General features: G+C 38.0%; 2 protein-coding genes across 2 annotated transcripts; both read right to left on the reverse strand.

The window, feature by feature from the left end:
* Window positions 1-20: 20 nt before the first annotated feature.
* LOC147567436 (S-adenosyl-L-methionine-dependent methyltransferases superfamily protein) lies at window positions 21-4,190 on the reverse strand. The gene is made up of 15 exons (XM_086654088.1): window positions 3,915-4,190; window positions 3,723-3,837; window positions 3,524-3,635; window positions 3,392-3,436; window positions 3,243-3,310; window positions 2,853-2,907; window positions 2,693-2,772; window positions 2,530-2,613; window positions 1,897-2,010; window positions 1,527-1,645; window positions 1,317-1,434; window positions 992-1,122; window positions 755-905; window positions 557-636; window positions 21-330 (listed from the first exon to the last, which is right to left on the reverse strand). Exons 1-15 carry the CDS (start codon window positions 4,130-4,132, stop codon window positions 246-248), a joined length of 1,575 nt encoding a protein of 524 aa, XP_086510214.1. The 5' UTR covers window positions 4,133-4,190; the 3' UTR covers window positions 21-245.
* A 1,347-nt stretch (window positions 4,191-5,537) lies between these two features.
* Window positions 5,538-9,716, reverse strand: LOC147567437 (triacylglycerol lipase 2-like). The gene is made up of 8 exons (XM_086669513.1): window positions 9,380-9,716; window positions 8,987-9,100; window positions 7,230-7,370; window positions 6,760-7,014; window positions 6,545-6,585; window positions 6,363-6,442; window positions 6,107-6,202; window positions 5,538-6,028 (listed from the first exon to the last, which is right to left on the reverse strand). The coding sequence occupies exons 1-8, from the start codon at window positions 9,593-9,595 to the stop codon at window positions 5,709-5,711; spliced, it is 1,263 nt and encodes a 420-aa protein (XP_086525639.1). The 5' UTR covers window positions 9,596-9,716; the 3' UTR covers window positions 5,538-5,708.
* Between the last annotated feature and the right edge of the window lie 15,886 nt (window positions 9,717-25,602).

Here is a 25,602-nt window from a genome sequence, read left to right on the forward strand (position 1 = left end):
AATGTACTAAGCAGAAGGTATGATCATAGAGTCGACCTTGTGTATTCAGTTTTGTTTTCAAGCTTTCATACTTGAAGTTACTTGTCATATGTAAGAAATAGAAAACCACATGATAGTAGGAATTCGATCTGTATAAACCATTTTCAACTGACATTATTTGGTCAAAAATCAGCAAATTTCATTTTCAATCATCTATTAAGGAACCAAAAAAGACCCTCTTATCTTCTTGAGTTTTGGTCATTTATCTACTGTGATTTTTTCTTCTTCTTTCCTGTTTTCTTTTTCTTGACGCTTGCTCCTCTCCGTTTGAACACTGCCAGGACTTCAATGCTGCAGATGTAGGTTTCTCATGTCAACTTTTATAGGTCAATAACCAGAACAAATTACTACTTACTGTATCAAACCATGTAGTAAATCAGACCTTACCGTCATAACATGCTTATAAGAGTAAAAATGAAAGAAGATACGAATAAAGCAGTCGCATTTTAACTATACATATATATATATATATATATATATATATATATATATATATATGAAGAAAGGAATGTGAGACCTGTCGGTTCCAGGAAAGAAATTGAAACCATGGGCTTTCTCCAAACGCCACTTTGTATTCGACAACAAAGACCTGCAATCCTGTTCGGCACTTGATTCGTTAGATGGAACAGTCAAGACTTTAGACAGACATGGGGCAAACGAAGTTAAATGTTTTCTCAGTTTGACATTTTAGTTGCTATGCTATTTCCAGAAATACCTCCTTAAAGCTCTCCCATCCACAGCTTATATAAATAAGAGTATCAGGCAACGACCGACTTTTCTCCCAAGTTGTCGTGCTTTCTATATGTACAGAATCTTCCCTTGCACGTAAAATCCACGGCCTCTTTTCATCTTTTTCCTTGACACTACTGAGATAGATATTTAAAAGTTTGTTAATAATGCAGTATGAATTACAAAAGCCCCTCACCTTGTCTCAAGAATAAATTAGGTTTACCTTTCAGATGCCTTAGCTTTCCGCTGGTATGAAACTAAGTTTTGTAATGTATCGATTAGTGATGGGTCCAACCCTTTTCTAGGGGGATCTACGATAACTACATCTGATCCTTCCAGCCAAGAAATAGGTTCCTGGCATGGTTATAAATGAATCATGAGATACTTCGTATATTCTGAACCATATTCATACTTGTGTTAAGAGCTAAAAAGACATTCAGCAAAAGGAAAAAGACCATTTGTAAGATACGGGTTGGAGTCATTTTTGACTTCTTAGAACTAAGAAGGAGAAATTTTAATTGAAGATTGAGATCAAATTTAATACTAACAATTGAAGTGTCTGCATGATGCCAGCTAATGTGGCTATCCAAATTTTTCGGCAAGCGGCTAACAGTCTTCTCAAAAGATAGCTTCGACTCTTTGTTAATCTCAACGCATCTAACAGCCCTGCGAATACGAAATTGTAATTTTGAACTTCAGCATACTTGTCTAAATAGTAAGATGCTGTAGAGTCAGAGCAGTAAGAACTGGAAAAATGCCTGCATTTTTTAGCAACAGCTGCTGATAACCCAATGGCACCCGCTCCGGCATACAGATCTGTAACAGATGATCCATAGGGAACATACTTGTGTAATTTTTGAAGAAGAGCATCAAAAGCCTGAAATAAGGATTGTTGAGAAGTAGAGTTTTCGACTATTCAATCTTTTCATTAAGAAGGTTAATGTAGTTCATCCCAGAACCAACCAAATTTTGACCCCATTTCATGATACTACGATCGCAAATTATGAAGCAAATTCAATCGTTGAAATTCTTTGGAATGATCCTACTTCAACTACTAAATAAGTTCAAAGTTCAAATCCGATACAAGTAATGAAATATAAAGATATGGTTGGGATGAATATGGTGTACCCTTGTATTTGCTTGACCAAAGCTGGATGGAGCCAAGGATATATCAATTCCTCCTACATGTTCCCAAAAATCTCTTTCTCCTAATAGATGTCTCCATCTATTTCCAAATATTATCTGCATATAATTAATACAAATTTAATTGTCGGGAAACTTTCGAAAAACTTGTAAAACACACTGTATTGAGTTGCTACTAGACATTAGCGAGTAAGAAAAAAAAACGTACAGAATATGTTGAGTTTCGACCAATTCAAATACTTTCCCTTTAAATAATAGTCAAATGTGCTTTTACATAGCTTCTCCTCGTCCCACATGTAGATCAATGACGTTATTCTCTAACTTTCTCAAGGTTAGACATGTTCGTCTCATATGCATAGTTATAAAAAGATGAACTTTCGTATCACTTTTATCCACAACTTGAAATGACTGAGATCCCAATTCCCAAAAACTTTGAATCATGTCAAGGACTCAATATAAAGCCATTAATGTGGCTTGAATATCGTAAAGAACAGTCAAAGAGGAAGAATTCAACTATTAAAGATACAATCCATCTTCATAGGTTTTTATCAGAACAATCCGCCTTGACAGTAAACATGTTCATAACTCCATTGAACAAAGTGAAACCCTTTCACTTACATTGTTAGTCGACGTCTGAAAGTTAACCCACACAGAGTGAATTAGATGAACTTTACTGCGAGACCCACTATTTCTCCATAAAAACTGCAAGTTACAACCGAAATGTCAATCAAGGATATTGAGCTTTTAGACCTATTAAAGGAGAACAACATATGATACTTACATTAGCCAATGCATTTAACTTCTCCGAACTGGGTGAGTTTTCATTTCTTGAATTCCAAACCAAAGAAACCTGTACTTTACCTGTACGAAGTTGAAACCTAAATCACATTTTATATATTCACAATGACTGGGAGTTTGATAGTTAATTATTGAGTACTAACCATTTCGGTATCGTTCATTAGCCGGAAGAGATGTGTTAAATGTCGTCACAGCCATCTATAAACGTAAAATCACTAAACTTCATCAGTTTTGTACTCAAACAAATCATGATATTTCATATTTCCATTGTCTATGTCAGACTTTTTTCACACATGTAGCGTTCTTCGAGCAGTGGAATATGTTTGAGCATTAGGTCTATCACATTTGGACTTAGCTATGACACCCAATTACTATTGTGGTCACCCAACTCAAAACCAATTGGCTACGGGTGCAGAAGCCCTAGATGTTATAGATTTGGTCATGAGACTTCCTTCGTCAATGTGGGACTATTCTCCTACCAACTGATATAATCTAAATAGCATGAACTAGTAAATAAAATTCAAAATGCTTACCTGCACATATCTTAATTCACCAGTTCCCTCATCTTCATCATATGGCTCCACATCGAACATGGTAATTCCTGTAAAACTATACGGATTTAAAACGCGAATATAACCCTAAAAACTTACTCACTCTTAACCCATAGTAAGAAATTGCTTGCCTTGTTTAAGGAGTTCAACCGCCGCATTGATGCTTGGATGATGAGCTGAAATATATCAAAGAAGAAAAGAAACTTAAAAAAGTTCTATAGTCAATCAGAACGCACTTATCAAGCAAATTTGAAAAATCTGACCTTGGCATAAAGGAATATCAACAACATTATGAGTACCCTCTTGATAAAGACCAATTAAGGGATTTACAGATGAACCTCTAATAGCTAATTTAGCACGACATCTCCATCCCCACTACCAAAGAATAGTAAGCAAATTATCAGAACCCATTGTTTAATTTTGTGAAAATAAATCAAATTATTTGTTATTATATGAAATTACCAATCTACAAGTATCAAATGTGAAATTTGAAATGCCAAGGTTCTTGAAGAAATCAGTAGCTTCATCGAGTATTCTTGGATGATGAAGATTCCATTCATGGGTACAACCCGAACACCTACAAAACACACCCATCATTTCAGATAGGGTAGAGCGAGAGAGAGAGAGAGAGAGAGAGAGAGAGAGAGTGCTTACGATTCAAAGTGCTGACATTGAAGAGCGCAAGTTAGAGAAGGGTCGGGGATTGGGATTGGGTTAGTGTTAGGGTTTAGTGATAGAGAAGTAGATGGTAATGGTGAAGGTGAAGATTGGGTCCGTAGTGGGGAAGTCGAAAGGCGAGATGAGATGAAGAGAGAGGAAGAAGATGAAGATGGCTGAAGAAGCAACTGAGGGGAGAAGAGAGATAAAATCATTTCTCTCTTTCTTTTTCGCCTGAGCTGAGAGTGGCGGACTGGCGGGAAAGAAATGGATAACGTAGGGGTGGGAATCGGTCCGGACCGGTAGGACTCTAACTTCATCGAACCGGTCGACCCGGACATAAACTGTTGATGACCACCTATTTACTCGGGCGGACTCGGACGGTCACTCTCAAGAATTCTTTGTCCATTGACCGTCCAAGACCGTTTATTTTACCGGTTCAGTCAGACACCGGACGGTCTCGGTCCGGACTTTCCAATAAATTTACTTAATTCAGAACTTTATTTTTATTACCACAAACAAAATTACTTACAAATGAAAATGTTTAGCCAAGAAATCAAAAGTAAATATAAAAAAGAAAAAACACAGTTGATCATCATTTGACAAGATATAATTAAGTCATTCACTAATGTTTGGTCTTCCGGAGGACTATATGACTATAGCTAACGATCATCATATATTTATATGTCTATAAAATTCAACGGTCAACTTGTAAAAATGAGGACAGTTTAGTCGGTCAACCTATTCGGTCACTCGTACCGGTCGGTCAACGGTCGGTCCTTCGACATAAAATTTTGACCGTGACCGTCCGCCAATTCTTTCGGGCCGGTCGGACACTGACCGTTATGACCATCGGGTGTCCATGGACACTTTTTATCTCGGTCGAACAGGTCGGATATCGGTCTTCCGGATCTTTTTCCCACCCCTAGGATAACGTATCCCCGTTTCCTTGCCGGAGTTAAATAGTTATTTCATGATATTAACACTGATTTTTCTGTAAAAGGCACCCTAGTAGAAATAAAGAATTTTTTTTTTTATTAACAACAATAAGTGAACAATCCCTTTTAACAAAAAAAAAACAATAAGTGAACAATCAAATTTTCACATAGTTGCAGTGCTTTGTTGATGGGGATTCAAGTGTGGAATTTTCACCATTTTAAGTATTTTTTTTTTTTGGAAAATTTAAGTATTTGTTTTGAAGGGCGAAGCTATATATAACCCCAATACTTGAATGTTATTATTTGAATTGTTAAAGTACAATTTCATTTAACATGGTTTTGATATTTATACTTCTGAGGCACGTGGTTGGGTGTTAAAGTGTGTTTTTTTTTTCTTGAAGTTAGTAAATTTTATGTCTTAAGAGTAGCTTCAACGGTATAAAAGCCTACTGCTGCGTTACTGCAATGTAAGGTGCAATTTGTAGTTAAAACTACAAGAAAACAATATGCTTATAACACAGTCTCATATAGTATGGAGAGCAGATGTGATATTTGAAATAAATGTTCGCATTTTTTTTTTAATACTCGCATCTTATATATTCTACGAGGTTCGATAAGCCAGAGCAAAAAGTGTAACAAGCATTCCATGAAATTAAGCCCACGCCACCCTGTGGACTACATCACTTATAATAGTGACAATCTTAGGAACTCTTTAAGATCTTGATTTTATTCATCACAATTACATATAAATTTAGACAAAAATTACTATTTCTTAATCAAACTAAGATGAGCTTACCTTCCTTTATTTTGATTTGATATGAACTAAATTATTTAAACATCACTTCTCAATGTCTCAATGGTTTTTGAAGAAAGCCATCAGAGCATTATAAACCATATCCTTAGCAGAAACACCCATTATAAAATCAGCATGAGCATAATCCTTTACAAAATGAACTGTTAACTTATCTCCATCATGAAACTTAAGACTATCCAACAACGATTCCACGTCTCTCGTGTCAGCTAGCGAGTCTTGACCTCCATAACTCATAAATAGCGGAAGATTCTTAGGAATATTTGTAAGATTATAGACCGGAGGCTTTGGTTGCCCGTAATGTTCCACGTTAAAGTTTGGATTTCCATAGTCATACTTCGATATTACTCCGTCTCTGATAGCTGCAAATTATTCGAATATTTAATTAACCTTAGTAACGAAGTAGGAAAAAATTACATAAATGTTTTGTAGGCACTCACTTTGAGCAAGATGAACCATATTCTTTGTTGCCGTTGATTGGGGTTCGTTACTCAAGAAGAAATCAACGGTAGAAGCATTAAGGCAGCAATTCTTGCCTACGAGTACATACGTGTTTGGGTTAGCTTGTATTCGCAAAAACTTGTGTAATAAACTTATCCGTAACAGAGATTTATTTCGGAGTATTTAACAGTTTAAATAGAGAGACAATCATGAATTATTTCAATTGGAGAGTAAGATGTTGGAAATGATTAGTACCTGTAACAGCAGTTATTAGGTCATAACAATCCATCCCTGGAGTTGAACATAGAGACTTGAGAAAGCTTGCCACTGGTTCCCTATTTATCTCATTCATACAAAAATTTTAGATACTACAAAAATGGAATAAATAAAATTTAATTGAATGAATAAATAAATAAATAAACGAAACATTAACTTACTCTTTTACGTTAAATTCGGAAATACCCACTAATGAAGTGATCTGATGAAAAAGAATAGGGCCAAATGTGAGAGACTAGAGTTAACTCGACAATACAACAAAGTAATTCCTAGAATATTAGACAGACGATCAGTTTAATTATGTGAACCAATTTTTTACCAACAAACGTGGTCTGATGATTTGGTTTGGTGGTATGAAAAGGGGGGTTAGGGTTACCTCTCCGACGAAGGCTTTGGCAGCGAGAATACCGAGTGCCGTGTTCATATGACTCAAGTAAGCAACTGGACTGAGTAAAGCGGCCGATCTGACCTTGTCAACCAGGTTCCCTTGTGAAAATGATGCCAATGCTACCAATGTTCCCATTGAATGCCCTATATAATCAACTCTCTGACCTGTTTGGCTGAAAACAAAATCCACTGTAGCTGGAAGATCGAATTGGGCCAATTCATCCCATGACCAATTCCAATATGCCTGTTTTCCCAAATTCATCAAATTTAAGAGAGAGATATACATATATAAAAAGCATCACGATGTAGATAACGAACTTCTGTATTGACTCTTTATTTCACAGTATTCTGCAATTTAATTGTGTTTTTAGTATCGAGATTCCTACATTTATCTCGAGAGTTCTGTCAAGAGTTTGAAAGTGTAATAATCAAGTGTTCAAGGAAAATGATTTGAAGTACCGGTTGAGAAGAATCAAGTGTAGCATGAGTACGGCTAAATCTAGTGCCTCTGGTGTTGGCTATCCATACATCGAACCCGTTATCTGCCAGTATAAATCCAAGTGACTCGTCTGGTGAATTTATAAGCCACGACATTCCGTCCTGCATATTATATTTCAAAGTTTTAAGGGTTCTTTTACAAATACATTTAACTATGAGGTCTGCTTATAATTTTCACTAGGTATCCTAGCTACACAAAACCTCAGGGTTGAATTTCTCACTCGTCCAGCCATTGAATTCTTACAACGGCTTAGATGAGGAAGACAGTCTGGTCAACTCCCACTGGTCAAAGCATCTTGGACATTGGAAAGTTTCCTGTCACAAAGACACAAACAGTCCCTCATACACTGACTTGTTTTTCGTCAAACTGTGTCTTGTTTGTGTTTGACTTTTTTTTCCTTTACCATCAATTACCATATTGAATTGGTCTTTTTTTAGTCATTACAAAGACATTGATATATTGAAACGATGTGATAAGCACGATAACTGCCGAAATATTACTGATCTAAAACCCGACGAAATGAAAATGGTCTAAAGTCTTACGAAATTAAATGATCAAAAGTCAACAGAAACTACTTTATTTAGAACCTGAGACTTCCTTGCAGAGTATACAAACTTACCAACTGGGCTACCAGTTGTTGGCATCGTATTAAACTGTTAAAGCTTTGAAGTTGATTGGGTGTCTCTATACACGCCCACAATTTATACTATAGGCGTTCTGGCTAAGAAACTTATTTGTGTCGGACTAGAGAATAAATGTACTCCCGGAATTGAACCAGCACAACACCTTAAGACACTCAAAATTTTCAGATTTGAAAGAACTAATTATTATTTACAAATCACTCAAAATCAATCTAAAATCGATGATAAACATTTGTCAAAGATTTATTCAATTCAAAAACTTTTCGGACACTAGATTAAAAGATAAAATCATAGAAAAAACTGGGTTTTAGAACTGAATGAAAATATTTTGAAGTAGGGAGATTTTATAGGGCCTTCTCATTTTTGTTAAAAGGCCTCCCCTTAGTGATAATTTAGCAAGTAAAATGGTTCATGGAGAGGTCTTTTAACAAAATTGGGAGGCCTTATATAACTTCCCTAATAAATGAAACTCTGTAAAAGGCATACAAAAAAATCTAAAGATTTTGAAAAAAAATCGAAATGAATATTGAAGAAGAAAAAGAAGAAAAAGTTGAGAAGTGCTCGAAGCACCTACAAAAAGAATAGGTGAAAGGTAGTGCGCTTATAAAATGGCCGACGTAAAACAGAGAAGTAGGGCTCCTATGAAGGGACTGAAGTTGAGTCAAATATTTTCTTAAAAGTACTATTTAGGGGAGTCCACGTTTTTGTTAAAGGCGTTCATGTTTTCCCTCTCCTTAAATTTTGACTGAGGGAGACGTCTTTCACACTTCCACAATGGGCCTTCAACACTTGCCCCAGTGCCATCAAGACTCAAGCCTAAACTTCCATATGATTTGTGTACTTAAAGATATGCTATTTCCTATTTTTATAGGAATAGAAGGGACAATAATTTCTTTTAGGAATTAAAGACATTGTTCTCTTTCTAATAACATTATTTCTGAGAGGAGTAAATACTTTTTGTCTCGTGCCATGTTTAGACTCTTCAGAGAAAGAAATCAAATGGAACTTTAGTTTTACACGACATAACTAATTAAAGCGCATCTCCTTCTCTAAATATATATAGTTAATGGACGTACCACGAGCAAACCATGTTGTAGTAAAATTGGTTGTTTATTCTTCAAATCCCCGCCACCTGCACGGCCCTCTGGAATTCGTTGTAAACTTAAAATGTAACCATCTTCAGTTTTCACCTAAAAAGTCATAATAACATAACATTAAAATAAAATCACTACATATATATAACACATAATATCAAGACGAACTTTAAAATTATATTGAGATTTAATCAGAGTCGTATTCAAACGTATTAATGGTAGAATATGATGTCTCGATAAATAAATTTTACAAAAATACTAATTGATTAGAATACGTGGACTAGAAGATGTCACATCAATTTTAAATTAAAGAGAAACATTTTCATATAAGAAAACCAACTAACAGCGGAAATGAAACTGTATTCAGATTCTTACATTGAATTCCTGGCATTTGTAACCATGTATTGTTACCGATGACTCGCAGATACCAACTAGTGAAGGATCAGCTTGAGGACTGTAACTTGAACCTCTATAGATCGAACCACGGCTCGAACCATAAGCTCGATATGGGTCGACCAAGAGGACAATTAGTAATGTAAGAATCACCATTGCCCATCTTGTTAATGAAAAGCTTTGGGTTGCCATTCTCATCTTCTAAGTTCTAGCTTCTTGTTTGTTTTGTGTTTTGTTTGTAGAAGCTCCTGAGAGTCCTTTTTATAGAGAAAGAAATAGGAGAGAGAGTGTGGGAAAACGGTTGAGAGTATTCTATCCTGACAGAATGGTTCAGTTCTAATGTCCACTTGGGTAGGACTGGAATTAAGTGGATCCCACCATTATTCCTTGTCCATTTCTTATGGCCAATTTGATTTAAAGATTCGTTTAATTTGGGCCTAATTTGTTGGACAAAGAAAGTTAGAAACAGTATCTAAACTGATCTTTCCTTTTACTTTTTTTTATTAACAATGAAACAGTATCTGTTTTCCCAACTAATTGCCGTTATACATATGAATCAAAATTTGGGTGCTTATAAGAATGATAGTTTGCTGTTAAAAATTTGGGTGCTCATAGGAATGGTAGTTTGTTGTAGGGCCTGTAAACGGTAGCTTATCGGATCGGATATAGGCATATCCGTATCCGAATCCGATAAGCTATCCGAATATCCGAATTCGATAATTATCTGACGGATATTAGAAAACAATATCCGAATCCGATAATATTAACGGATATCGGATTATAGTCCGATAAAATTTCAAATTTGTTCTTTAAATTTTTAACCATTAAATCTAGATAATAAATCTCAACCATCCATTTTATATATGATTATGAATAAATTTAAATTTTTATTAATTTTTTATATTAGTTATCGGATATGAATATTTATCGGATCGAATATGAGTCTATCCGTATCCGATAAGGAATATCCGAATCCGTATCCGAAATTTCGATTATTTTTTTGAAATTCGAATACGGATGCAGATCGGATGTCGAATCTTCGGATATCCATTGACAGGCTTAGTTTGCTGTTAAAGAAAGAGTTATTTTCCAAATAGCCCCTAACTTTGTGACCAACTTCCTGCCTAGCCCCTAACTTTATCGAAAATTCCCAGATGGGCCCTTTTTTCAGTAACCGTTAGAACACCGTTAACTAGTCATCTTTTCTCTCTCCTACATCTCATCACCTCTCTCTGCCTCCTCATCTTCTCGACACCTCATCGTCTTCACCGACGAAGGTCGCCGGCCGGCGACCTTCAATGGCCTGCTAACAGACCTTCAATGGTCTGTTCGCGGACCCTAGATCTGGTTCAGAGAGAGGTGAGGTTTTTTTTTTCTTTAAGAAATAATTTTTTTAGAGCGAGAGGGGAGAGAGAAAAAAATAAAAAATTTTATGTTTGAAGGTCGCCGGCCGAAAAATTGGCCGCCCGGCGGCCTTCGCCGGTGAAGACGATGAGTTGGCGAGAAGATGAGGTGGCAGAGAGAGGTGATGAGATGAAGGAGAGGGAAAAGATGACTGGTTAACGGTGTTCTAACGGTAACTGAAAAAAAGGGTCATCTGGAAATTTTTGATAAAATTAAGGGCTAGGCAGGAAGCTAGTCACAAAGTTAGGGGCTATTTGGGAAATAACCCTTAAAGAAACCTACTATAGGTGGTGCTAAAAGCACCCAACCAATATGCACGAGCAAGCAGCATATTAGTTTGATAGTGGACACTGAATGTTGATATGAACACTTTATAAACACCCAGGGCCAGGCCAAGTATATCGGAGGCCCCAAACGAAATTAAAAATTGGTGCCCCGTACAATGGATATTAGAAACAAATTGAATAAAATTTAAACAATGCAAAGGTTGGGATTGAACCCTTGACCTGTTATTCAAGATCTAAAGACTTTACCACTAAGCTACGACTTAAATTATGTTAGAAATTGGTTGAAAATATATTTAGTTTTTCGAAAGTTACATACAAAATAGAAAACATAAGGCCCTTGGTTATTTGGGGCCCAAAGCGACCGCTTTGGTGGCTTTGGTCACAGGCCACCCTTGTAAACACCCGAAATTTAAGTATTTTCTACTATCTTTTTCTTCCTAAAACTTAGAAAGTAATCCATAAGAGTTTTTTTCAACCAATTTTGACCCAAGAAAAAAGCTCTAATGAATTAATTATACATAAAAGGCAATGAGTGTTTGTTAGAAAAGTTGAGTTCCAACATATTCTTCTAATAATCGTCTGGGTGCTAATAGAGTCGTCCACTTATAACACAAAAGTCGAGTGTCTTTAGGAGTGCCTGGTTAAAGGCACCCAACCTTTGTGCTACAAGCAGACGACTTTTTAGTTTGACTTGGGTCAATGAACATCCACTCGAACACTTTATAAGCACCCAAATTTTAAGTGTTCTCTTTTATCTTTTTTCGCAAACATTGACTCAAACACTTTATAAGCACCCAAACTTACAAATCATGCATGAGGGTCGAAGGGTGCTTATTAGAAAAGCGAATGTTTATGGACTGAAAATAGCCCGACCACCCGCAAGTTTGGGTGCTTATAAAGTGTTTGAGTCAATGTTTGCGAAAAAAGATAAAAGATAACACAAAAGCGGAGTAGCTATCTTCTTCCGTGAGATTAATAGTTCAGATTCAGAGTTTAGGGTTTAAAAAGATCCTAAAAAATGATCTCTAAGATTAAATCTATTGACAAGTCAAAAGATATTTCCTTTGGCTTTTAAGGTGGTTGTAATGATTTCGTTACAGATAATGTGAAATGGCGCTCATATGCTTAATAAATTTGTTACGCAGGTACATTAATATGTATATCAACTTATTTCTTACTCGTGAAGTGTTTCAATAATTTGTTGTCAAGACTCTTGTATTGATTAATGTTGTATTTGTAGACTAGGCTACAAAAGGATATACATAAAAGAGATTTACAAGTAGATAAACACAAAAAAATATATATATTTATATTTATCATAATTGGTGACGAACTTATCATAAAAATTTTAAGTGTAGCATGGGTCTTATTTTACATGTCAAATTGCTTAAGAAACATAGATGGCAGACCCTTTGAACTTAAGAATGGAGGAAAATATGGAATTTAGAGACATTCTCTGTAAATAGCTGAAGGGGGAGGAAGAAGAAGAGGTTATTGTCTTGAGAATACATGTCGCAGGGCATTTATGGAAAGTAAGAAATAAGTTGTTCTTTGAAGGTGTTACAACAAGCAGCTACTCAATCATTAATGCAACGAGATGTATGTTAATGGACTTCTGTTAATGGACTTTTCAATGGCCACACAACAGTCGGAATCCCAAAAAAGTACTGATGTACCTATCACAATAACAGAATGGAGTCCTCCTAGTGTTGGCAAACTAAAAGTGAACTTCGGTGCCTCTTATAAGAACGGAAAAGCATGATTAGCGGTTGTATGCAGCAATGGAAATGGTGGTTTTGTCTTGGTCAAAACAATGGCTACACTGGCTACCTCGCCTTTAGAAGCCGAAGCAAAAGCGGCCAAACTCAGCATTGAAATTCTATAGATCTTCATCAATATGAACCATTATAGAAGGTGATTTGATGATGGTAATAAAGCCTTGCAATGTAGTAGAAGATGAAATCCTCTGGAAAATCCGACCATTGATGATTGAGCTGCAACAAGATTACTCCACTTTGCAAGAGTGCTCATTTTCTTATGTGAATAGTAATGCTAATAAAGTAGTGCATTTGTTAGCACATTATGCTTTGAATTTTGATTTCAATCCTATTAAGGAGATTGTAGATCCTCCAAATTGCATTGTACATCAATTGGCTTCTGAAAGAGCCATATTACCTTAAGTTGATTAATAAAGTTAGACATGGGCCTATTCTCATAAAAAATGTAATGTCCTAGGTTTTTCGTTAAGAGAATTGTGTGACTTAGCGTTTTAGGGTATGCTCTGTAAACATGCAACAAGGTTAAATCAATTACTATATATGCCATCTCTCTATGGATTTTCATAATTTTACGTGTGATTAACTTTAATGGTAGTTGTAAATAGTTGTGCGAGTTAGATTTTGGCTGAAGATTACTTAAGAAGTTACAAGAAGAGTATGCAGAGACTTTTACTTAAATGATAAGATTTTCTTTATCATTGGTGGTTATGTCTATTTATGGATCATTAAAGAATATTTATAAATAAATGAGAGTTTGACGTTGTTTTTCTTATCGTCGATGAATATGTTCATGAAATGTTTTAATGTGTAAATGAGATTAATATCTACCATTGGATCATGAAGACATCAACCACATCTACTGTTAGATGATGAAAATATTACATAATATTATTCATATGTCTTTCAAATATATTATTCTCTATTGTATCTATGAAAGATATATTGTAATATTGAGAATATATCTTAACTAGTCATTTTACCTTTTTTTTTTGAGAAACCAACTACAAGAAAGAACTAACAAGCCAAATCGAGATTCAGGGAGGTAATCGAGTGCCAGGATCGCCTTAAGCTATGTTTCTTCCCCCATTTCGCCAGTTTGTCTGCCTGTTCATTGAGAGCTCTAGGAACGTGAGAGAATCTGATTTCCTCGAAGCCTGATTTGTGGGATACGATAAGTTTCATATGCTTGTCTGATTGCCAGTCGATCGCCTGTCTCTGGTCGTTGAGATAGTTAATTAAGTTGAGGTTGTCGCCTTCAATATGAAGGTGGGAGATTTGAGATTAGAGGCCCATTGAAAGGCATATAGGATTGCCAAGCATTCACACTCTTCTGCGGTTTGTCCCCTGATAGTGTCGGTCATAGCTGCAATAAAATCACCTTTCTCGTCATGAATAACGCATCCAATACCCGCCGGCTCAGTGCACGTTGTCAAAGAGGCATCTACATTGATCTTGAGGAATGGTGCGTCTGGAGGGAGCCACTTGGCAGTGAGCTGCACTTTTTTGTTCTAGTGTGCCGCTGTGGTGTTGGTTGCCGATCCCTGATCAACCTGATAACCTGCATGGGGGATTGTTCTTTCGAAGAAAAACATTTATCACATCTCACTTTCCAAATAAACCACATGATTTTAGCCAACATAATCCGTATCCAGGGTTTTCCAGTAAATAATCCAATCATGGACGTTGGTAAAGTTATCTGTAAAGATGTTAAAGTAAAGCCAAATAGTGCGAGAAAAGTGGCAGTGAAGAAGAATATGCGTAATTGTCTCATTGCTATCACAGTAAAGACACTTATAGGTGTTACCTATAAATTTACCAATTTTATCCCTAACTGGGAGACTGTTGGTACAACACTTCCATAGGAATAGTTTTATTCTCGGGATTGTTGGTATCGACCATATGAAGTTCCATTCCGTAGTTTCATAGTCAAAAGAACATTGACGGACGTAAGACACATACCCGATTTGCAGAAAAATCTAATTTCCCTCGGTATGTTAGAGCGGAACGGCTGTAAGATAATTATAGGGAATGGCTCCATAAAAGTCGTTAAGGGTTCTTTGGTGGTAATGAGAGGTACTCGTTACGGTAATTTATACAAACTTTTGGGGACAACAATTACGGGAGATGTAACAGTAGGAATCAGTGGAAGGGATCCAACGGCTAGTACGAGGCTTTGGCATATGCGCATTGGGCATATGTCGGAAAAGGGTCTATCTTTAATGTGCGAGAAAGGCTTGTTGCAGGACATGAAGAAGCCTTGCATGGAGTTTTGTGAGCATTGTGTGTTCGGGAAGGCACAAGGGTGACGTTCTCTACAAGCAAGCACATGAGCAAAGAGGTATTAGGCTACGTACATACCGATGTCTGGGGACCGACTAAGTTAGTTTCCAAGGGTGGTTCCAGGTATTTTGTTACATTTGTTCATGATTATTCAAGATTTGTTTGGCTTTATTTTCTGAAGCATTAGAATGAGGTATTGAACACATTCCTGGTGTGGAAAGTAATGGTTGAGAACAAACTTGGTCGAAAGCTGAGGATGTTAAGATCGGTTAATGGGACCGAGTACACGGATGGGGCATTCAAGGAGTTTTGTAATCAGGAAGACATTGTGAGGCAGTGGACAGTAGTAAACACACCTGAGCAGAATGGAGTCGCAGAGAGATTGAACAGTACACTACTTGAGAAGGCTAGATGTATGCGCTCCAATTCAGGATTAGGCGTAGAATGGCGGGCAGAATCTGTTGCTACAGCTTGTTATATTGTGAACAGCTCTCCACATTCTTCTTTAGATGGCGGCATACCTTACGAGTTGTGGTCAGGTGAACATGCAGATTACGGGAGACTTAAGGTTTTTGGTTGTACGGCCCATTATCATGTTAAAGATAACAAACTTGACAATAGCGCAAAGAAGGCAATTTTCTTAGGATATGCTACAGGAGTCAAGGGTTATCGGTTATGGTGTAGGAAGACAAGAAGTTTCTAATCAGCAGAGATGTGGTGTTTGATGAGTCGTCCATTGTAGCTATGGCGAAAGCTACGGTGCCTAGTTGTGGTGATGTTGGGTCTACTAAAGCTCAAGTAGTAGAAGTAGAAGCCGAAGACCAACGGGTTTCTAGGAATCATGATCAGGTGGAGCATCAGGATAATACTCAGGATGAGAAAATTGATGAACCCGATCATGAGGAGGTTCAAGGGGAAGGTGTTGGGATTTACACCCTTCTACTAGTGTTTATAGCGGAAATAAGACATCTAATATCTACACTAGTATTCCCAGGATCACATGCATAAGCCCATAATAATACTAAGTAAAACTAGAAAGATAAATACCTTATTCGCTAGTTTTCCCTCGAACCTTTCCAATTGCTTATGAGAAGATCAAGAGCTTCAAGCGTAGCTCCTCTACTTGGGACATGAGCAATCAACTTGATCTCCCACCTTGTTTTTTAGCTAGCACACCAATGGTGGTTGGAAGAAGAACTCCTTTCTTCTTGACAAGATAGATAGTTAATGGGAATTAGTTCACTTTCTTCTCTCTACTTGATATGGTAGAGTAAGAAAGCTTAGAGAGAAATTTCACACCTAATTCTCTGCCCTAAAAGTGTTTATATATAATCTTAATGAGAATACACCTCCTCAAAGGTTTCCTAAAACACCCTTTAGAATAAGATTTAGGAAAATAGTCGAAAATAGCAACTATTGATATTTTCTCAATTCCCTAATGAGGACGTGTACAAACACCACGAAATTTTTCATGCATACTACTGGATATTCCAGAAATCTCCCCTCAAAATTTCAGCCCAATCCGAGCCCTAGAAGCGCCCGAATCGGCTAAGGCCCAAAAACCCTATTTTTGGCCTTTTTGTACTATCTTTGCCTAATTCCTTTTTAGGCCTATGAGATATGTTTATGGGACATTCCCATTGTTATATCTCACTCCCACTAGTCATATCCTAGATCAATTTGACACTCTTATGTGTAACCCGTTGTAGGATCCGATCGAAGTTAGCCGCGAATTACTTCGTAATTCGACAATCGTAGTTGGTCTCTAGCTACAACTCTACGATCCCTAAATCAATCGGACTTGATGATCTTCCACACCAATTGTTCGCATTGTTACCTTGGTCGAAGGACATCTCCTTCAACTCCTTCAGACTCCCACTTGGACTTAGAACAAGTACAATGCTCGATTCCCATGTCACTTAGTATCCCATCTGATACGTCACGTCATTCAGACTTTCTTGATATCGAGTACAACTGTCAAAACAAATGATTAACTTTTAATCCATTTGAGCACGACTATGCATTTTCAGTTGTTGCTCGTCAAGTGACCCGAGGACACTGTATCCTAACATGGTTAGGAGGACATAATCCATTCTTGCGCTCACACTCAACTTCATGTCTATCCTGTGCTTCCCAGTATCCGTTTTTATAACTTCCTTTTACGGCGCGGCGTTTAACGGAACCAAAGTCAGACATTCCTTACATAAGATGAGCTGGACACTCATGTTTTGAGGAATATCTTCAATCTTGTCTTTATGAGAAGTTTGACGATTCATCATTCTTTGGATGAACTTCTCATGTTGAGGGTTATTCCAGCGTATAATCCTTATTATGCACTCACGTAGTCGAATCAAATACACTATTCCTATAGCCCATGAAACTGCGCTATCCCATCGACTCCCATACTAGTCTTCGTGAGTCATTGTTGTCCATGCAATGACCTGGATTAGGGAATTGATAATGAATCACTCCAAGTTCACTTAGTAGGGTTTCATTCATCAGATCACGCATCTGACAAGCCTACTCGGAGTGCTTTCTTTATCTACGGACTGTCTCTTAAATACCAAACCAAATTTTAAGGACAAAAATAAAATTCCTTTTATTTTAGTTATCGAATGCAAGTAATTCGGTACATAAACTCTTTTATGAATCCAAATTACATTTGTTGCCATTCCCCAATGCGCTTTATACCGATGCCCCTCATGTGTGAATCATGTTTGGGCTGAGGTTACGGTTTAGTCAACGGATCTGCAACATTGTCATCCGTGTGAACCTTGCAAATGACCACATCTTTTCTCTCTATGATTTCTCTAATCAAGTGGTACTTCCTTTGGATATGCTTGGATTTTTGGTGTGCTCTTGGTTCCTTGGCTTGGGCTATCGCTCCATTGTTGTCATAATAGAGTGTCACTCCCTCTTCTATGTCAGGTAAGACACCAAGTTCTATTATGAACTTCTTTATCCAAACTCCTTCCTTTACAGCTTCCGAGACCGCTAGGTATTCTGCTTCAGTGGTAGAGTCTGCAATTGTGCTTTGCTTGGAACTTTTCCAACTCACTGCTCCTCCATTCAGACAGTAGACGTAACCAGACTGCGATTTGAAGTCATCTCTATCCGTCTGAAAGCTTGCATCCACATGGCCTACAACCTTTAGAGTATCTTCCCCGCCATATGCCAGGAAGTGATCCTTAGTCCTTCTCAGGTACTTTAGAATATTCTTGGTGGCATTCCAGTGCGTTTTGCCTGGATTTGATTGGTAACGGCTGCACATGCTCAAGGCATATGAGACATTTAGGCGAGTGCAGATCATGGCGCACATGATAGATCCTATTGCCGAAGCATATGGTACTTTCATCATGTGTGCTAGCTCATCAGGACTCTTAGGACACTAATCTTTGCTAAGAACTATGCCATGTGTCATGGGAAGGAATCCTCTTTTGGAGTTTGTCATCTCGAACCGTTGAAGAATCTTATCTATATAAATTTCTTGACCAAGTCCGATCATCCTCCTTGATCTATCTCTATAGAACTTGATTCCTAATATGTATTCTGCCTCCCCTAGGTCCTTCATAGAGAAGCATTTCCGAAGACAGTCTTTAACTGATTCCAACATCGGAATATTGTTTCCTATGATTAATATGTCATCGACATAAAGGACTAAGAAAACTAGGTTGCTCCCACTAACCTTCTTGTAAACACAAGACTCTTCTGCATTCTTGAGAAATCCAAATTCCTTGATTTTCTCGTCGAATCGAAGATTCCAACTGCGGCTTGCTTGCTGGAGTCCATAAATGGATTTCTTAAGCTTGTAAACTTTTCTAGCATTTCTGGAATCTACAAAACCTTCGGGTTGTGTCATGTACACATACCTCTTCCAAGTGTCCTTTCAGGAAGGCGATTTTGACATCCATTTGTCAAATCTCATAATCATAATAAGCTGCAATTGCTAGAATGATCCGAATGGATTTAAGCATTGCGACAGGTGAAAAGGTTTCATCATAATCTATACCATGAATCTGTTTGTATCCTTTTGCCACGAGTCTAGCTTTGAAAACGCTAACGTTTCCATCTTTGTCAGTTTTTACTTTGAAAACCCATTTACATCCGATTGGAGTTGCTCCATTGGGTAAATCGATCAAGTCCCATACTTGATTTTCTGACATGGAATCCATTTCCGATCTCATGGCCTTTAGCCATTTTTCAGAGTCGGGGCTCGTCATAGCTTGGTTGTAGGTACTCGGCTCATTATCTTCTAACAGTAGTACATCTGTTTTCTGAGATAATTCCTGGAGCCTTTGAGATCTACGAGGGGACTGAGCAACTTTTGGAGTGTTCTCAACTATTTGAGATGTCTCCTGCGAATTTAATTCGACTTGTGCGGGAGGTTCCACGAGTTTCTCTATCTCGACCTCATTTTCCTCTTCCATGCTTTGTGGATAGATAGGAGCCGGTAAACCTCTTGATATCTTTATATTCGTGTTTATTTGTTGCTCATATCGAATTTCATCGATATCTACATTTCTCCCACTTGTCTGTTTGGAAAGGAATTCCTTTTCAAGAAAGACACCATCTCGAGCAACAAACACTTTGTTCTCAGATTCGTGGTAGAAGTAGTAACCCCTTGTCTTTTTTGGATAACCCACAAAGAGACATTTGTCTGATTAGGGTGCGAGTTTATCTCCTTGTAAACGTTTTACATAAAGTTCGCATCCCCAGACTTTGAGAAAAGACAACTTTGGAACCTTTCCAAACCATAACTCATATGGCGTCTTTTCTACAGCTTTTGACGGAGCTCGGTTAAGTGTGAAAGCAGCCGTTTCTAGAGCAAACCCTAGAACGTGTTTGGAAGATTTGCTTAACTCATCCTAGATCGAACCATGTCTAACAAGGTGCGATTTCTCCTTTCGGAAACACCATTCATCTGGGGTGTTCCCGGCGGAGTGAGTTGAGATACTATACCACAACTCCTAAGATGATCGTCAAATTCTTGACTCAAATATTCACCACCTCGATCGGATCGAATGGCTTTTATTTTCTTGCCAAGTTGATTCTCTACTTCGTTCTGAAATTGTTTGAACATGTCAAACGATTCGGACTTATGCCTCATCAAGTATATGTAACCATAACGAGTGGAGTCATCCGTGAACTTGATGAAGTAGCCATAGTTACCTCTCGCCGGAGTACTCATTGGTCCGCATACATCCGTATGTATGAGTTCCAAAGGTTCTTTGGCTCGGTCTCCTTTTCCTTTAAAAGAAGACCTCGTCATTTTACCCATTAAACATGATTCGCATGTGTCATATGATTCGAAATTACACGATCCTAGAAGTCCATGCTTATGGAGCTTCTTCATGCGTGTCATGTTAATGTGACCCAAACGACAATGTTAAAGGTAACCTGGATTTGAATCATCTGACCGTAGCCTTTTGGTTTCTATGTTAAAGACTTCGTTCTCAATATCCGTAATATAGAGACCGTTGTATAACTTAGCACTGGTATAAAACATTTCACCTTTATATAAAGAACAACGCTGGTTTTTTATTAATAGGTGATATCCCTCTTTGTCTAATTCTGAGACAGAGATAATGTTTCTAGAAATAGAGGGTACATAATAGCAATTATGAAGTTCTAAAACTAGACCAGTTTCTAAAGGTAGACTGAATGTTCCTACAGCTTTCGCAGCAACCGTTGCTCTATTTGCTACTCGTAGGACAAGCTCCCTTGCAGATAAATACTTGATTCCCTTAAGGCCCTGCACATCAGAAATGATATGAGCACCACATCCGGTATCAAATACCCAGGATTGAGAATCAAATGTATTTGTTAAGTTAACTTCGATAACATAGATACCTTGGTCGGAACCGTGAGTTCCTTCCTTTTTCCCTTTGTTCTTCTGAATCAGTTGAAGTTCTTTCTTTGATTCAGACATTCCAATGCCACTCCGGATTGCCTTGGAAGTCCCGTACTTCCTCAACCGTGATTTGTTTCGGGGCATGTCCCTTAATCGACGGATGATTATGTGCGCATCCATTTTCCTGAATCTCTTTTGAAGATTAGGCTCCATGGTGGCCAACATAAGGCAAGTTACTGAAATTGATTTCATGCGGATACTTTTGGCCTGTTTTTGTTCCTCAACCTTTGAGTTCACAGTTATCCTTGGAATAGGGGTATCTAGTACGCTTTCTTTGTTTTTGGACTTGAGAACACTGCTCAATCTCTTTTCCCAATCAAGGAAGTTATCCATGTTCAATTTGTCCTCATCGAGGATTGAACATAGGTTGAAAAGATTGATTTTTGCCATAGTAAAACTACATGAAACAAAAAAAGGATTTTGCTAAGTATTACATTCGATAATTTTTGCAAAAAGTCCTAAGTTTTTGCCACATTATTCAAGATAAAACGTGTCCCTAGATGAATAATGCGATTCCGAGATCCCATCTCTCAAGGATTAAGCGGACTAGGGCCCTGCCCTTAATTCCCATTGATTTAGGTGAGTGAACACTTTCACTGATCATACCATATGATTCTCGGTTGATGGATTACATGTTTAGTGTAAAATCCATCCTTTTGCCTCGAGTATCCAAGACTCTCTTGCTGATCTCGTTGAGTAGAACCATTTAGACATGTAGGCCTCTTCTATAGGCCTACCCGCAATGTCCCGAGGTAGAGGAGGTACTCTGCGAAGGCCGACCCACCTTCCTCGAACAAGGGCGCAAGGAGTGTCTTAATTTGGATAGGCACTATACTCAAAATTACGTTTAGGGACTTTTACGCTAGTCTGGCGCTTGTTTTAGTGAACTAATTAGCCTAACTAACATCCACGACATAAAGCGTAAAAATTAAGTAAATGCGCGCGAGAAAGTAAATCAAACACATATGGATCCTAGTATGGCCCCTAACCTAGAAGATCTAATCTCCTTTGGTTTGCTTCTCGTTTCGCCTTTTAGTTCGTCTAGATCTCCATCTTTGAACCTCCATTGATTTCTCCCACTGGCCTTTGGATTTCCTCCTTGAGTTTCATCAATGGACTCATAAACCCTAAACTCTAATTACAAGACTCAAACAATTAGCAGATCGTGTAAACTTGAAATTAAAATTATTACAAATTATGCACCCATCTGTGCTTAAAACAAGAATAAGAAATAAATTCTATGGTCATACTAGTTTCCTCATTCACATCACATGCAATCATATAAAATATTTCAAGGCTAACAATTATATATGCATGTTTATTCGGGAGATGCTTTTGTCGACATCCATATGTCATGCACGGACCTTAAATCTACATCAAAGGATTAGACTAATGGTGCGTCTTGGTTTGATTTTAAAATCTGATTTTTAAAGAGAAATTCTGTTTGGGCCTTGAATGGCTCGGGTTAATTTCGGAAATATTTGGATTGGAATCGGGAGAAAATTTGGATAAAACTCCCACTCGAAAAATGATCCCTTTTCGTGGTCCGAAAAGCCTTGAAAAAGCCCGGGACAAGTCCCGGCCCAAGCCCACAAAAGGGCTCGGACAAGGCACAGCCCATAGGGCCGGCATGTCTGGGCCTAGGCCAATATGTCTGATCTCGTCCTGGCCGGAGCCAGGACGCTAGTCCATGCACCAGACGTGTCCTAGACGCATCTGGTGCTGGACCGGACCAGCACTAGGTGTCTCGGACCTAGTCCGAGACACCCAGGACCCCAAACGCGTCTCCAGGATGCGTCTGGTGGTAGCTATTGGACGCGTCCCAGACGCGTCCTGGTTAAGCTACTGGTCGCGTCTGGAAGACGCGTCTTCCAGACGCGTCCTCGAGGCTACTGATCCGGCCTGGAAGCTTCCTGGTCGGACCTATTGAGTTTCTAAAACTCAATAGTTTCCTTTTTTTTTGTGTTGCAATTCTAAATTGCTATTTCCAAAATTTGAAACACTTCTAAATATCTCAAATTCTTTTAGAACAATTCTAAAATTTCCAAATTTTGGTTTTCACAAGTTTCCAAAAACTTAAAACAACTCTTTTAATTACACCAATTTGGATCAAAATTTTAGGTTTTGAAAATCTTTTCAAGAACAAATTTTGAAATCTTTTGACAAATACTTGAATCTTATTCAAAATTAATCAAAATTTTGTGTTCAAAACACTTTTAAACACAATAATCTATCTAGAAAAGCATGGAATTGGTCCAAAACTTAGATAAGATAGGCTAATTGCAAGAGGCTCTGACGCCACTGTTGGGATTTACACCCTTCTACTAGTGTTTATAGCGGAAATAAGATATCTAATGTCTACACTAGTATTCCCAGGATCACATGCATAAGCCCATAATAATACCAAGTAAAACTAGAAAGATAAATACCTTATTCGCTAGTTTTCCCTCGAACCTTTCCAATTGCTTAGGAGAAGACCAAGAGCTTCAAGCGTAGCTCCTCTACTTGGGACACGAGCAATCAACTTGATCTCCCACCTTGTTGTTTAGCTAGCACACCAATGGTGGTCGGAAGAAGAACTCCTTTCTTCTTGACTAGATAGATAGTTAATGGGCATTAGCACTTTCTCCTCTCTACTTGATATGGTAGAGTAAGAAAGCTTAGAGAGAAATTCCACACCTCATTATATGCCCTAAAAGTGTTTATATAGAACCCTAATGAGAATACACCTCCTCAAAGGTTTCCTAAAACACCCTTTAGAATAAGATTTAGGGAAATAGTCGAAAATAGCAACTATTGATATTTTCTCAATTCCCTAATGAGGAGGTGTAAAAACACCACGAAATTTTTCATGCATACTACTGGATATGCCATAAATCTCCCCTCAAAATTTCAGCCCAATCCGAGCCCTAGAAGTGCCTGAATCGGCTAAGGCAAAATTGGTACTATCTTTGCCTAATTCCTTTTTAGGCCTATGAGATATGTTTATGGGACATTCCCATTGTTATATATCACTCCCACTAGTCATATCCTAGATCAATTTGACACCCTTATGTCTAACCCGTTGTAGGATCCGATCGAAGTTAGCCCCGAATTACTTCGTAATTCGACGATAGTAGTTGGTCTCTAGCTACAACTCTACGATCCCTAAATCAATCGGACTTGATGATCTTCCACATCAATTGTCCTATTCGACAAATTGTTCGCATTGTTACCTTGGTCGAAGGACATCTCCTTCAACTCCTTCAGAAGGTACACAAGTTTTACAACAACAGCAGCAGGATGTTTCGGTATACACTAGGCCGAAACGGTTATATAAGCTGCTACAGAGGTTAGGGTCAGACAAACCTCTTAGGCATTACGGGCAGACAAATGTGATTGAATATGCACTCTCGGTGGAAGACGACGAGCCGGTCACCTTCAAACAAGTTATCATCGCGGAGGAAAGAGAGAGTTGGTTGGTTGCTATGCAAGAAGAGATGGAGTTTCTTCACAAGAACAAGACATGGGAGGTTGTCCCATTGCCCGAATGTAAGTCTGTTATTGGTTGTAAATAGGTGTACAAGAAGAAAGAGGATTCTTCCGAAATCAAGGGTACAAGGTATAAGGCAAGACTAGTGGCCAAGGGTTATGCACAGAAAGAAGGGGTCGACTACAGTGAGATTTTCTCACCGGTCGTGAAACATATATATTCAGGTTCTATTGAGTATTGTTGCTCACAGTGATCTTGAGCTGGAACAACTCGATGTTAAAACCGCCTTCTTGCACGGAGATTTGGAAGAAGAAATTTATATGGCTCAACATGAGGGATACAAGGTTGAGGGTAAAGAAAATCAAGTATGTTGTTTGAGGACGTCTCTTTACGGATTGAAACAATCCCCTCGCCAATGGTACAAACGAATTGATTTTTTCATGCTAAAGCATGGGTTTCGCAGAAGTGATTATGATTGTTGTGTATACATCAAGAAACTTCGTGAAGGTGACTTTATTTATCTCCATTTGTATGTGGATGACATGCTTATTGCTTCTCGAAGCATGGTGGAGATAGATAAGTTGAAATATCAACTCAGTCAAGAGTTTGAGATGAAAGACATGGGCGCTGCAAAGAAGATACTGGGAATAGAGATTAAGAGAGAGCGATCAAGTAAGAAATTGTACATGAATCAGAAAGGTTACATCGAACGAGTATTTTCTCGATTCAGGATGCAGAATGCGAAGGCGGTGTCAACACCTTTGGCACCACACTTCAGGCTCTCGGGAAGACAATCTCCCACTACTACAATGGAGAAGGATCATATGGATCGTGTACCGTACGCTATGGTGTTTACTCGTCCGGATATTTCACAGGCGGTCAGTGTGGTTAGTAGGTTTATGGCAAACTCGGGGAAGACAAATTGGGAAGCTGCGAAGTGGGTCTTGAGATACTTAAAAGGTACCGCTGATACGGGTTTGTGCTTTGGTGGAGACACATGTCAGGTAAGCGATTATGTTGACTCGGATTATGCTGGCGATCTAGATAGAAGACGATCTACTACTGGTTATGTA

This window comes from Eschscholzia californica, unplaced genomic scaffold, assembly GCF_041429995.1.
Source record: "Eschscholzia californica isolate CP2 unplaced genomic scaffold, dmEscCali1.0.p SCAF_1, whole genome shotgun sequence".
In the NCBI taxonomy this organism is placed as follows: Eukaryota; Viridiplantae; Streptophyta; class Magnoliopsida; order Ranunculales; family Papaveraceae; genus Eschscholzia; species Eschscholzia californica.

Excerpts from the sequence above, each read along its gene's own strand:
- LOC147567436 (XM_086654088.1), bottom strand. The coding sequence starts at position 4,132 with ATGATTTTATCTCTCTTCTCCCCTCAGTTGCTTCTTCAGCCATCTTCA. Across the intron at positions 3,636-3,722 it reads CATTTGATACTTGTAGATTG|TGGGGATGGAGATGTCGTGC; the intron begins GTAATTTCATAT and ends ATTCTTTGGTAG. Across the intron at positions 1,123-1,316 it reads ATCATGCAGACACTTCAATT|GAACCTATTTCTTGGCTGGA; the intron begins GTTAGTATTAAA and ends TAACCATGCCAG.
- LOC147567437 (XM_086669513.1), bottom strand. The coding sequence starts at position 9,595 with ATGAGAATGGCAACCCAAAGCTTTTCATTAACAAGATGGGCAATGGTG. Across the intron at positions 6,586-6,759 it reads CCAAAGCCTTCGTCGGAGAG|ATCACTTCATTAGTGGGTAT; the intron begins GTAACCCTAACC and ends CTTTTTCATCAG. Across the intron at positions 6,203-6,362 it reads CCTAATAACTGCTGTTACAG|GCAAGAATTGCTGCCTTAAT; the intron begins GTACTAATCATT and ends ATGTACTCGTAG.